Genomic DNA, 14,673 nt, shown 5'->3' with positions numbered 1-14,673 from the left:
TTTATCTCTATGAATGGAATTGAATATCTTTTCATGTGTTTATAAGTAGTTCCTTTTTTTTTCTATTTGTTTATTAGAAATATTGATTTCTAATTGATTCACCTTCTCATTGATTTTTGTCTTAGTTCAGGCTGCTATAGCAAAATCCACAGATTGAGTAGTTTATGAAAAACAGATTTATTTCTCAGAGTTCTAGAGGCTGGGAAGTCCAAATTCATGGCACTGGCAGATTTGGTGTCTCGTGAAGATCCTCTTCTGGGTTGCAAACTGCCAGCTTCTCCCTGAGTCCACACATGATGAAGGGGCTGGGGAATCTCTGGAGCCTCTTTCATAAGGTGTGACACCATTCGTGGGCGCTCTCCCGTCACACCTAATCACCCCCAAAGGCCCCGCCTCCTAATGCTATCACAGTGGGCATTAAGATTTAGCATGATTTTCAGGAGACACTAATGTGCAGGTTATAGTAACTTGTAAATACTCAGTTTTTAAAGGTCCTTTGTCATAAGTGTTCTATTTTTTTCCCTAGTTTGAAAATTGTATTTTGACTTTGTTTATGATATATTTTAATGTGGAACTCTTTAGGTTTACTTTTTAAGTTGTCAGACTGATCAGTCTTTCCATTCATGGGTTCAGAGTTTTTCTTTGCCCATTGTTGAATTATAAACTATGTCTTTACTTCCATCTAATACGTCAAAGTTTTTATTATGTATGATTAATTTTTGCACCACTTGAAATTTATCTTTATGTAATGAGTGAGGGTACTGGGATCCTGCTGCTTTTCTCTCAGATAGCTGTCCTTTCCCGTTACTGGGAGCATGAGGGAGGCTTTCAGGGTGTTGTGGTTGTGTTGTATCTTGATCTGGGTGTTGATTGTGTTGGAATGAGATGCACTTTGTAAAAACTGGAGCTGTGTGTTTACAATTTATACTGTTTGCTCTATCATGTTTTTCAGTTCAGTTCAGTCACTCAGTCATTTCCGACTCTTGCGACCCCATGGACTGCAGCACGCCAGGCCTCCCTGTCTATCACCAACTCCCAGAGTTTACTCAAACTCATGTCCATTGAGTCAGTGATGCCATCCAACCATTTTATCCTCTGTTGTCCCCTTCTCCTCCCACCTTCAATCTTTCCCAGCATCAGGGTCTTTTCAAATGAGTCAGCTCTTCATATCAGGTGGCCAAAGTATTGGAGTGTCAGCTTCAACTTCAGTCCTTCCAATGAATATTCAGGACTGATTTCCGTTAGGATGGACTGGTTCTATCTCCTTACAGTCCCTGAGACTCTCAAGAGTCTTCTCCAACATCACGGTTCAAAAGCATCAGTTCTTCAGTGCTCAGCTTTCTTTATAGTCCAACTCTCACATCCATACATGATTACTGGAAAGACCATAGCCTTGACTAGACAGACCTTTATTGGCAAAGTAATATCTCTGCTTTTTAATATACTGTCTAGGTTGGCCATAGCTTTGCTTCCAAGGGGTAAGCGTCTTTTAATTTCATGGCTGCAGTCACCATCTGCAGTGATTTTGGAGCCCCCTAAAATAAAGTCTGCCACTGTTTCCCCATCTATTTCCCATGAAGTGATGGGACCAGATGTCATGATCTTCGTTTTCTGAATGTTGAGCTTTAAGCCAACTTTTCCCTCTCCTCTTTCACTTTCATCAAGAGGCTCTTTAGTTCTTCACTTTCTGCCATAAGGGTGGTGTCATCTGCATATCTGAGGTTATTGATATTTCTCCTGGCAATGTTGATTCCAGCTTGTGCTTCATCTAGAGCCCAGCATTGCTCATGATGTACTCTGCATATAAGTTAAGTAAGCAGAGTAACAATATACAGCCTTGATGTACTCCTTTTCTTGTTTGGAACCAGTCTGTTGTTCCATGTCCAATTCTAACTGTTGCTTCCTGACCTGCGTACAGATTTCTCAAGAGGCAGTTCAGGTGGTCTGGTATTCCCATCTCTTTCAGAATTTTCCAGTTTATTGTGATCCACACAGTCAAAGGCTTTGGCATAGTCAATAAAGCAGAAATAGGTGTTTTTCTGGAATGTTTTTCTGGAACTCTCTTGCTTTTTCGATGATCCAGTAGATGTTGGCGATTTGATCTCTGGTTCCTTTGCCTTTTCTAAAACCAGCTTGGACATCTAGAAGTTTACTGTTAACATATTGTTGAAGCCTGGTTTGGAGAATTTTGAGCATTACTTGACTAGTGTGTGAGATGAGTGCAATTGTGTGGTAGTTTGAGCATTCTTTGGCATTGCCTTTGTTTGGGACTGGAATGAAAATTGACCTTTTCCAGTCCTGTGGCCGGCCACTGCTGAGTTTTCTGAATTTGCTGGCATATTGACTTCAGCACTTTCATATCATCATCGTTTAGGATTGAAATAGCTCAACTGGAATTCCATCACCTCCACTAGGTTCATTCGTAGTGATGCTTCCTAAGGCCCACTTGACTTCACATTCCAGGATGTCTGGTTCTAGATGAATGATCAAACCATTGTGATTATCTGGGTTGTGAAGCTCTTTTTTGTACAGTTCTTCTGTGTATTCTTGCCACCTCTTCTTAATATCTTCTGCTTCTGTTAGGTCCATACCATTTCTGTCCTTTATTGAGCCCATCTTTGCATGGAATGTTCCCTTGGAATCTCTGATTTTCTTGAAGAGATCTCTAGTCTTTCCCATTCTATTGTTTTCCTCTTATTTCTTTGCACTGGTCACTGAAGAAGGCCTTCTTATCTCTCCTTGCTATTCTTTGGAACTCTGCATTCAAATGGATGTATCTTTCCTTTTCTCCTTTGTTTTTCGCTTCCCTTCTTTTCACAGCTATTTGTAAGGCCTCCTCAGATAGCCATTTTGCTTTTTTGCCTTTCTTTTTCTGGGGGATGGTCTTGATCCCTGTCTCCTGTGCAATGTCACGAACCTCTGTCCATAGTTCATCAGGCACTCTGTCTATCAGATCTAGTCCTTTAAATCTAGTTCTCACTTCCACTGTATAATCATAAGGGATTTGATATAGGTCATACCTGAATGGTCTAGTGGTTTTCCCTACTTTCTTCAATTTCAGTCTGATTTTGGCAATAAGGAGTTCATGTCTGAGGCACAGTCCTCTCCTGGTCTTGTTTTTGCTGGCTGTATAGAACTTCTCCATCTTCGGCTGCAAAGGATATAATCAGTCTGTTTTCGGTATTGACCATCTGGTGATGTCCATGTGTAGAGTCTCCTCTTGTGTTGTTGGAAGAGAGTGTTTGCTATCATATTATTACTTCAATTTGAAAAAACATTTCAAAAGATGCCATTTTCCCCAAAGCAAAATTTGAGTGTTGAACATTTACATCCATAGCATGAGTCATAGACTGTATTCCTTCAACTGTTGCCCACCATTCCCTCTTTAGCAATCCTAGCGGTCCTGTCGCATTTACTTACTGGCCAGTTTGAAGGGCCTTTATTTCTGAATCGTTCATCAAAGAATTTGCTTAATAGAAACCAGTGTGTTCCTGGGAGGAAAAAGAAGATAGGAGTCTTTAGCCTGGTGTCTTATTTGCAGTGGGAACGAGGCTTTTCTGTTGGAGGTACACATCCCATCTTAGGACATCTCCGGACCATTAGTTCTTGATTTTGTGGAGTTTTTCTTCCCTGCTTTGAGTTAGGTTAGCTTTTCCAAGAATCTCAGTCTGTTTAAAGATGGAAGCTTTTGCTTGGATCATTTCGTTCTTCACTAACCATTATTTGTGTGCATTTCTTCTTGCTGAATACTCTTGTCATCTTGCTTCTAAAAGTACCTTTCAAAGTTCTGTATTTCTCCCGCTGCCAATCCCCAGAAAGGCTCCAAAGTAATTCCCTTTTCAACATGCTGCCTAATGCTTAGCTGAAGTGAAGTGGTGGCTAGACCATTCCTTGTCAACTTGAACAAACTCCTAATGTAACACTGGAAAGTGTATCCTAGAGTTTGTAAAGTTAGATGCCTGTAGGATCAAGTAGGTATATAGTGAAGCAGGCCCAGAGTAAGATGATCTACATAAATTAAATGACTGCAGGGACTGAGATGAACTGGAGAGTGCATGCCTGCTTTTATGGGGAAGTGACTTCCATTTCTGTTGACCTTTGCCCTCAGGGATGTAGGAAATCTAGATTCGTAAGTAGAATCACAGTTTTTTAGTAGATGTGGACCACATGGATTACGTCTGTGGGCCAGGTATAATCCATGCTTGGCATTCAAGGACTTTTAATTTGTTCATTGACATAGTACATCATGTTTTAAATATAATAATCTATGCGGGATGTGCGCCTCATACTTTCCTGGGATGACTGAAAGGCAGGGCATCTCTTTGAAAAGCTTTTGTATAGTACATCTCGAAATCTTAGAGATCGCTACGATTTTGCTCTGTTTGTGTTTATGTGAATCTCTTCTGAGGACATAAGTCAAAATGAGATAAAGCTTTGTATACAAAAATTCTTAGTGTGACATTACATATAATAGTTAAAAATATTCATCAGGAGGAAGGTAGTTTTTCTTTTCCATAAGGTCAGTGGTGATATCTTTGATATTCTCTGTTATTTTCTATTCTCTGCTAAATTAGTTTCCATTCTAATCCTTATTGTTTCTTTTCTTTTGCTTGCTTTGGGGTTGGCTTACACCTCTTTTTTCCACTGAATTGAAGTAAAAGATTAGGCTATTGGTTTGAGATAATTCCTTTTTTTTTTCCTTTTAAGAGAATTTTTTTGCATTTTTACTGAAGTACAGTTGCTATACAATGTTATGTAAGTTACAGATGTACAGCATAGTGATTCACAGTTTTTAAAGGTTATGCTCCATTTTTAGTTATTATAAATATTGGCTATCTTCCCCCTGTTTTATAATACATTCATGTAGCCTGTGTTACACTCAGTATTTGTACTTCCCCCGCTTTTATGTTGCCCCTCCCCACAACTGGTAACTACTAGTTTGTTCTCTGTATCTGTGAGTTTGCTTCTTTTTTTACTATAGTCGCTATTTTGTTTTATTTTTTAGATTCCACATACAAGTGATATTCATATAGTGTTTGTCTTTCTCTGTTTTATTTCATTTAGCATAATGTCCTCCAAGTCTGTTCATATTGCTGCAAATGGCAAATTTTTGTTCTTTTTTATAGCTGAGTAGTATTCTTCTGTGTATGAGTGTGTATTCCATGTGTGCTTTAGTAGAACATGTTTTCTGCTCTTCTGGGCAGAAGTTTATAGCTATCTGTTAGAGCTGATTGGTTTATCGTGTTCACGTCTTCTGTTTGGTGATACCTCATTTTCTCTCCATTATTGAGAGTGGAGTATTGTATTGTCCAACTACTGGTTTTGACTTGTCTGTTTCCTTCAGTTCTGTCAGTTTTTGCATCGTGTATTTTGAGACTCTGTTGTTAGATGCATATATGTTTATTATTATTATATCTTTTCCACTGGATTGACCCTTTTATCATTATAAGCTCTCTTTCAACAAAATGTGTTTTTTTTTTCCAGAATGAGCTTTTAACTGCATATTTATTATAAACGGTTTAAACAGTTATGACATGAAAATGTTAGACACTCAGTTAGTTCTTTGCAACCTCATGAACTATATATAGCCCACCAGTCTCCTCTGTCCACGGGACTCTCTAGGCAAGAATACTGGAGTGGGTTGCCATTCCCTTCTCAGGGGATCTTCCTGATCCAGGAGTCGAACCTGGGTCTCCCACATTGCAGGCAGATTCTTTACTGTCTGAGCCACCAGGGAAGCCCTTAAACAGTGATATGTTGTACTAAAGATATGTAAAATGATAAGTGAATGCATATCCTCTCCAGCCCCCTGTGAAAATCAGTGTTAACAGTTTATGGTGTATCTTTTGTGATTCTTTTTATAAACTTGTGTTTATAAAAGAACATAATAGTCTAAAGCAAGAGTAATCATTGTTATAATGTTCTTCTGCAGCTTTTAAAAAATTGAAGCCATATTGGATCCCAGAGGTTAACTAATCTAACATTCTTTTGAAATGAGAGTTGAGACCATGGTGGGGCCCTGACTTGCCCAAGTTTACATGGAGAATAGGTGGCTGAGCTGTGACTAGAACCCAGGTTTCCTGACTCTTGGTACAGTGCTCATTTCCCTGAACTTCACTGCCTTTTCCCTGTGTTGGGAACAAAAGAGTCTTGCAGTACCATGACAGATATTTGGGCCATGAGTTAGCACAGCAAAGATTGTTTTATAAGTTGTGCTTTGAATTTTGAAGATTTTTATCCTTTTTTTTTTTTTAATAGCTCCTTGTAGAAATTCTTATGAGGCCTACAATTTCTATTCGGGGACAGAAGCTGAAAAGTAAGTATACTCAGCAGCTACTGGTGCTCATTTCCTAACCTGCTATTGTGGTGATTCCCAGGAGTGTCTCTTCTTTCCCTTCACACTGAGGACATGCCTTACATTCAGCTGTAGAACATTCTCTGCCTAACTGCTCTCCTTATTGTATACTCGGTAGAAAATACAAATCTGGTGCTTTAAATCAAAAAGTATGAAAACTACTGGACTAAAAGAATTGCATCTTTGTAATTTCTAACAGTCTTTGGGTTCAGCTTTTATGTTTTCTTTGCAAATTCTTATTTCTCATATCATTAATTGAGAGAGTAAGGGAAAAATTGGCAAGATCATTTATTTTTTAAAATTATTGTCTTGTTTTTGTTGTTATGAGGTTATTCATGCTCTTTGTAAAAAGTTCCGTTACTACCAGAATGTGTATGGTGAAAAGGCAGAGTGTTAAGATAGCACATAATTTCTTGAATTGGGCGGTGGGTATATGGGTATTGTCCTATTATTAGTCTTTATAACTTACACATGTTGCAAATACTATTTTTAGGTAGTCCTTTTATAATTTTTTTAAAAATTGTAAGTACACTTACTTTGACATTTCAAGCCAGGGATCAGTTAACATATGATGAATGTTTACTACAAACATCAGTTGTTTTTTTTTTTTAAAATAAAAAATTTTTCTTCTAAACAAAATCAACATGACATAGTGTATAAGGAAGGCCTTGTTTATATGTGCAGGAGCGGTTAAGAGGGTTTATATTCATCTTTGATGTTGTACCTTTGTATCCTGTCTAAATTGGTTCTTCATGTCCTTGGTCCTCGTAGCAAGTAGCATTGTATAATTAGCTGTTGGTGTACTTATTTATTCTCTCTTCCCCTCTAAATTTATAAGTTCTATGAGGCTTTGCCTCCCCCCCACCCCGCCACCGCCACCCGCTAACCTCCGTATATTCTGTATCTGCTCTAGAGTGGATGCTGAATAAATATTTGATGAATGAGTGAATTCCAATTCCCTTTGAAAATGAAGGTCTAGAAGTACTGAAATACACTGATTTGGTGTTCCAGCCTGCTCTGAAGTCATGAAATAAACCAAAAAGCCCCCTTAGGTTGAAAAGCAGTGATGAGGGATATAGGACATCTCCACTGTCTCAAGATTATGTCAGTTAGACCTCTGGTCACTCTAGCTTGGCAGGGCTGCCCACTGGAATTGTGAAGAGAAGCCTAACATTTTAGAGTTTGTGGCAGCATGGGAATGAATGTAAACAGTTTTTAAAAATAAAAAATGATACCAAACAAAACACTTTATCCATGGTTCATACTCAGCTTTATTATCTCCTGCTTTTGAGGTCATGAAAATTTATTTTCCTTTTTGTCATACTCTTCTGTTCCTGCTCACAGAGAAGTAACTAGTTCTTTATTAGAGTCAGTAGGTTAGGGATTAAAAGCCTTTTATTTAGCACAAATAATAAAACAGAACACTTTGAGTCTGGAGTAAAAATGACTTCCTTGTTTGCTGCTAATAGAATTTTCAATGGAGATTTATAACAATAGTCATGGTGCTGATACTTTAGTTTTAGTGCATTCTTAACAATTCTGTTTTTGGAAATGTGTTTTAGGGAACCAGTTCAACACAAGCATAAAATTAAGGCTGTATATTACGTTATTTCTAGCCTATTTAAATAGCAAAAGTAAAAAAAAAAAAAAAAAGCTGGATATGATTTTAAGCAAGCTACAAAGGAAACATGGCTTATTAAGTGGTAACACCACAACAGGTTGAAATTATGAAGACTGTGGAGCCTAATAAGCATAATAGTATATCAGACCGAAAAGCTATATACACATTGGTTAGTAGGTTCTGATAGGCATCCTGAAACTCGGGTAAATAAGGACTGGAAGGAGGTATGCTGAAAGGAAAATAATCATTTTGGGATTATGAGGAACAATTCTTATGTTCAAAAATTTGATTCTGTTGTACTGTCTTTCCAATGAGAAAAATAACCACTTGTTCCCCTTTCACTTTCAGTAAGTGATGAAATGTCCAAGGACTGTTTGAGCATCTTGTATAATACCTGTGTCTGTGTAAGTACCCCTGCCACTGGGACCTCATTTATCTCCCTACCAGATCTGCAGTGCTTGAGGAAGGAAGATTTGAATGGGGGTGGTAGACATGACAGCTATCTTCACACATTGGAGAATTGGACTTACGGACTTATGTGTGCCCGAGAACCAGAACCAACAGGTAGAAATTGTGGGGTGGCAAAATTTCATAGTAATTGTTAAGAACCATGGCTGATTCAACAGCTACTGAACTCTAGCCCTGGAGGAATCCAAGCAGAGAGTGAACAAATACTTGTTAAATGGATGCAAGCATTGGAAGAGTGTCTATGACCTTGTAGGATTTCTTTAAACTCTACTGTGCCTACTCCTTCATTTTTATTGTTAGAAAACGGAATAAGAACCAGAAGGCCCACCTTTTGTTGAGCAGGACACTCATCTAGGTTGATCACTGAGTGAGAAAGAATGGTAAATAGAAGAAGCCGTTTGGTAGAGAGAGCATAGCGCTTAGTGCTGGAAGTTGACTTGGGCTTCTGGCTCTTGTCTTCTTGCTTATTCATTCTCCCTGTGCTTCAGTTTCATTTCTTAGTAGAGTGTGGTTAGTAATCATACTAATAACACCATAGGGTTATTGTGAGGATTAAGTGAGATGATAGATGTGAAAGCACTTTGTAAAGCAATATACAGTGTTAATTTTTGTAAGACACAAATTCCCTTTGCAGGTATCCAGGAATTGGGCTGAACATAAAATCATCTGTACCATGAACTGGGGTATAAGTTTGGGTTTAAGCATCTTAGCAACCAACACAAATAGGGAAATATGTTTCAATGCTTAACACAGTTAAGCATCTATTAGAACAGTGCTTTGCAATAGAAATATAGCCCTAAACACTCAGGTTCTTTTTATGTTACCTTTAGGAATAACGTGTTTATTAGTTCAGGGTTGATATCCTAAGGTAAAAATCAGCATCTGCAAAGATCTTGACAACATACATGACAGACCATTTGAATAAAAAGAATTAAAAAGGGGTAAGCTTTGGATATAACTATAAACATACAGGAAATAAAAACTGAGGTCCTGAGCAAGGGAGGTATGTCTTCAGTTCAGTTCAGCTCAGTCACTCAGTCGTGTCTGACTCTTTGCGACCCCATGAATTGCAGCACACCAGGCCTCCCTGTCCATCACCAACTCCCGGAGTTCACCCAAACCCACGTCCATCGAGTCGGTGATGCCATCCAGCCATCTAGCCATCTCATCCTCTGTCGTCCCCTTCTCCTCCTGCCCCCAGTCCCTCCCAGCATCAGAGTCTTTTCCAATGAGTCAACTCTTCGCATGAGGTGTCCAAAGTACTGGAGTTTCAGCTTTAGCATCATTCCTTCCAAAGAACACTCAGGGCTGATCTCCTTCAGAATGGACTGGTTGGATCTCCTGGCAGTCCAAGGGACTCTCAAGAGTCTTGTCCAACACCACAGTTCAAAAGCATCAATTCTTTGGTGCTCAGCTTTCTTCACAGTCCAACTCTCACATCCATACATGACCACAGGAAAAACCATAGCCTTGACTAGATGGACCTTTGTTGGCAAAATAATGTCTCTGCTTTTGAATATGCTATCTAGGTTGGTCATAACTTTCCTTCCAAGGAGTAAGCATCTTTTAATTTCATGGCTGCAGTCACCATCTGCAGTGATTTTGGAGCCCAGAAAAATAAAGTCTGACACTGTTTGCCCTGTTTCCCCATCTATTTCCCATGAAGTGATGGGACCAGATGCCATGATCTTCGTTTTCTGAATGTTGAGCTTTAAGCCAACTTTTTCACTCTCCTCTTTCACTTTCATCAAGAGGCTTTTTAGTTCCTCTTCACTTTCTGCCATAAGGGTGGTGTCATCTGCATATCTAAGGTTATTGATATTTCTCCTGGCAATCTTGATTCCAGCATACAAATGAAAAATAGTTTAAGGGCCTAAACTGTCAGTAAGTTCAGAGTTCAGAAGGATTCATCAAAGACTACCGTCACCAAAAAAGGCTAAAACAAGCTTAGTCTACGGATCTGTCGAAATAAAATATTTAAAAGGAGTTGCACTCCCATGTGTGACTCAGCAGTGGTGCCCTGCTTCCATCGCTGTGCAGCTTTCCTCTGGGGGGACTCCTTGCCAGAAATTTCCTCCTTCCTGTTCCCTCAGGCCATCTCTCTGTGGTAGGTCGCGGTCCTGGGGTCCTGGCCCCGGGACTGCTCTCCAGTCCCCACTCTCCAGCTCCCAGCCACCGTGCCCACCGGTGGACCCACATCCCAGTCCAGGCTTCAGGTGCATCTTAAAGACCATAGGTCTTTGGAAAAGTGATGGAGAAGGAGTACTGTCAGGCCAAAAAAGCACAAAACATTAAAGTTCCTTTGGGGACAAAGTTTTATAGAGTGAAACCTGTGTCGTGGAAGAAGAAAGTATAATTTATGGAAGAAACTGAGACATTCTGTGACATTTTTCTCATTTGTCCAACAGTGCTCATTCATCCCTTCCAACGCAGCAGGCCATCTTTTTATAGAAAAGTTAAAATAATAGTGTAGTTCAGTGGTGCATATCATTTACTATTTACCTGGTTACATTTTAGGAACAATAAATTCATCAAACTCTCAGCTGAATTAAAGTGGTTTTTGTTTTTGTTTTTCTACCCAAGTAACTCTAGAAATGTGGATCAAACTAGTTCACTTTTTCATAGGGAAAATGTGCATTGTGGCTTATGATTAGCCACCTTAATTGCCTGTTACATATACATTAGCTTGAACTTAGATATTCACTGTTAGTTATTGTTAGCAGCATTTGTCCTTTTGTGAAACCAGTATCAGAAAACTTAAACTCTTTAAGACATGCTTTATAAAATGTATAAATTCTTCAAAAATATTTGAAAAGGAGTGTTACTGCATGCAGATATTCATAATTTTGAGTTTACCTCTGTAGACTGAAAGCAAATTGCTTCATTTATTTTTTAAATGCCCTTTGATGTTTCAAAACAAAAAGAAACTCTAATTCCATTGACTGACTTTAAAATCAGCCATAATCATTAGTCTTCAAAAGCATTTTGCACAGATTGGGCGCCTGGATTCTACAAGAAGGCCTGTGCTGGTGGTGGTCTCCAAGCAGCACACAGCCCTTCCCAACACTGTCTTATTCTGTTTAGAATAATCATATTGATGAGGTCAGAATTCATGGTTCAGTTTCAGAAAAAAAAGTATTCATTGTACATTAACCATTTAGAGGTCGTTTAAATAACACATGTAAAAGACGTGGAATTTTAAAACCGTGAAGATTTGGACCTGTTTTTTCTTTAAAAAAAAAAGGAATTATGTAATAAACCTGCACCTAATCTGCATTTTTAGTCACTGATTCACTTCAGTTCAGTTCAGTCGCTTAGTCGTGTCCGACTCTTTGCGACCCCATGAATCACAACATGCCAGGCCTCCCTGTCCATCACCAACTCCCGGAGTTCACTCAGACTCACCTCCATCGAGTCAGTGATGCCATCCAGCCATCTCATCCTCTGTCATCCGCTTCTCCTCCTGCCCCCAATCCCTCCCAGCATCAGAGTCTTTTCCAATGAGTCAACTCTTCGCATGAGGTGGCCAAAGTACTGGAGTTTCAGCTTCAGCATCATTCCTTCCAAAGAAATCCCAGGACTGATCTCCTTCAGAATGGCCTGGTTGGATCTCCTTGCAGTCCAAGGGACTCTCAAGAGTCTTCTCCAAAACTACAGTTCAAAAGCATCAATTCTTTGGCGCTCAGCTTTCTTCACAGTCCAACTCTCACATCCATACATGACCACAGGAAAAACCATAGCCTTGACTAGACGGACCTTAGTTGGCAAAGTAATGTCTCTGCTTTTGAATATGCTATCTAGGTTGGTCATAACTTTCCTTCCAAGGAGTAAGTGTCTTTTAATTTCAAGGCTGCAATCACCATCTGCAGTGATTTTGGAGCCCCCAAAAATAAAGTCTGACACTGTTTCCACGGTTTCCCCATCTATTTCCCATGAAGTGATGGGACCAGATGCCATGATCTTCGTTTTCTGAATGTTGAGCTTTAAGCCAACCTTTTCACTATCCACTTTCACTTTAGGCTATGTATATTTTGTGTTTGCTTCTGTGTACCACGTTTTAAAAAGTATAAAAATGTATTATACTGGTCTCTCAATACTCCAAAAACAGATGAAATAACCCATCACTCCAGAATACTGCTGCTAAGTCACGTATCCGACTCTATGCGACCCCATAGACAGCAGCCCATCAGGCTCCCCCGTCCCTGGGATTCTCCAGGCAAGAACACTGGAGTGCGCTGCCATTTCCTTCTCCAGTGCATGAAAATGAAAAGTGAAAGTCAAGTCGCTCAGTTGTGTCCAACTCTAAGCGACCCCATGGACTACAGCCTACCAGTCTCCTCCGTCCATGGGATTTTCCAGGCAAGAGTACTGGAGTGGGGTGCCATTGCCTTCTCCTATTACTGGGTTGTTTTAAATGTCCTCATAGCCAGTTTTTTTGAAAGTAAGAAAAGAAGTGGGAAGAAATAGTTGAAGTTAATTTTAACAGTATTTTATGTAATACTGAGTATGTCAAGAATACTATTCCAACATGTAATCAACATGAGTAATTATTAGTGAGATAACATGTAATCAATATAAGTAATTATTAATGATACATTCTTTTTTTGTTTTCAACTTTGAAAATCCAGTGTAGTTTTTACTCTCACAGCACATCTCAGTTCAGACTAGCCACATTTCAGGTCCTCAGTAGTCACATGTAGCTAGTGGCACAGGTAGACACAAACAGACCCATAAGATAAAAATAAACTAATTGTTCAGGTAGTGCACAATTACTCTTATAACTAAAGCCAGTAAGAAATTGTTCTTATTAAAAAAAGATGATGCATGTATGATGTAAGGACTCCATCATTCACAACTTCCATGCTGTTAATAGTCTTATGGGGCAGTCTTACGAGAGTGTTTCTTAATAATGATACCTAATGTTAATGATACTCCAGTAGAACACAGTGCAGTTTTAATAAAGGGCAAGGAAGGGGAAGAAAAGACAGGGAAAGAAGGAAGAAAAAAAAAGGAATGAGAAAGAAAGAAAATGAAACAGGAAAGAGAAGAAAGAAGAAGAAACAAAAACATAAAGAAGATAGGATGATACAGTGCAACCTTGTGCTGATTTGAGTTACATCCAGGTTAGATGGAAACCTAGGGCTTTTAAAGTTGCAAACACCAGTGCCTCCAAGGATCAGGTGGCAAACAAGAAAGGTTTGCCTGTTTTAGAGTAGGAACTTGTGACTGACCTGGAGTAAGATTGTCCTGTCTAAAGACTTAAATTCAAAATTTAAAAGGTGCTGCTGGCCAAATAAAACTTGGCCTACTATGTGCTGGTTTGTAGCGCTTGATTTAAATACTAGGCAGATACTAGGTTAAGAGCCTATGATGGATATTATTTTAAAACTCCTCCCCAGAAAAAAATGCATTCATACACAGTGTTTTTTATATAGTTGTAGGAATTTACTATCTCAGCCACAATTCCTGGTATAGCATGGAATTGCTTTTCCAGTGTCTGGAGGGTATATTTTGCCCTTGATATTTTATTTTGTGATTTTAACCTGTTCTGTCTTTTCTTCTCCCTTGATAGACGGAAGGGGTTACAAAGCGTTTGGCGGAAAAAAATGACTTTGTGATCTTCCTGTTTACACTGATGACGAGTAAGAAGACATTCTTACAAACAGCAACCCTCATTGAAGATATTTTGGGTGTTAAAAAGGTGAGCTGGGTCCGCTAGCTGGTGCGTGACTGGGTGGAGCAGAATGTCTCAGACAGTTGTATTTTTAAACATGAGTAATATACAAGAGCTCTTTCAAAGAAGAATTTTACCATATTCCTTATAAATACTTAAATATATTTATAAGTATATAATATTTATTATAGTATATGCTAACAGAATATTTATATATAAACATATAAATACTTAAAGATATTTTTAAATACTCAAATATATTTAACACAAAAAAGTTATTTTTTTGTGTTAAATATATTTACTAGGTTATGCTCCTTATAACAGGTCTTAAGTGACTATAAAAATTAAGACAGATTGAAATCAAACTAATTATAAAACTCAGGACAAATTGACGTGAATTTAATGTGTCAGCTAATGTTACTGTGCTGAAATCAAATTGTCCCTCTATTATGATGCAGGATCTTTTTCGCATAGCTCTTCTGCTGTGCGCTGTGCAGGGACTCTGTTTTGCTACCACTTCTCTATATTCGAACTGTTGTGAAGCTTTCTTGTGGT

At 38.7% G+C, this 14,673-nt stretch overlaps 1 protein-coding gene across 2 annotated transcripts in view; it reads left to right on the top strand.

The window, feature by feature from the left end:
• The window catches only part of TRPC4AP (transient receptor potential cation channel subfamily C member 4 associated protein), a 70,249-nt gene that overhangs the window by 18,180 nt on the left and 37,396 nt on the right, over positions 1–14,673 (top strand). For both annotated transcript variants that reach the window (XM_018057756.1, XM_018057755.1), the window contains exons 4-6: positions 6,259–6,316; positions 8,325–8,380; positions 14,017–14,145. In XM_018057756.1, the coding sequence (XP_017913245.1) occupies positions 6,259–6,316; positions 8,325–8,380; positions 14,017–14,145 (243 nt within the window). The remainder of the gene's footprint in view (positions 1–6,258; positions 6,317–8,324; positions 8,381–14,016; positions 14,146–14,673) is intronic.

Source organism: Capra hircus, chromosome 13 (assembly GCF_001704415.2).
Source record: "Capra hircus breed San Clemente chromosome 13, ASM170441v1, whole genome shotgun sequence".
NCBI lineage: Eukaryota > Metazoa > Chordata > Mammalia > Artiodactyla > Bovidae > Capra > Capra hircus.
Note: the sequence above shows the minus strand (reverse complement) of the source record. Positions and strands in the feature narration are given on the sequence as shown.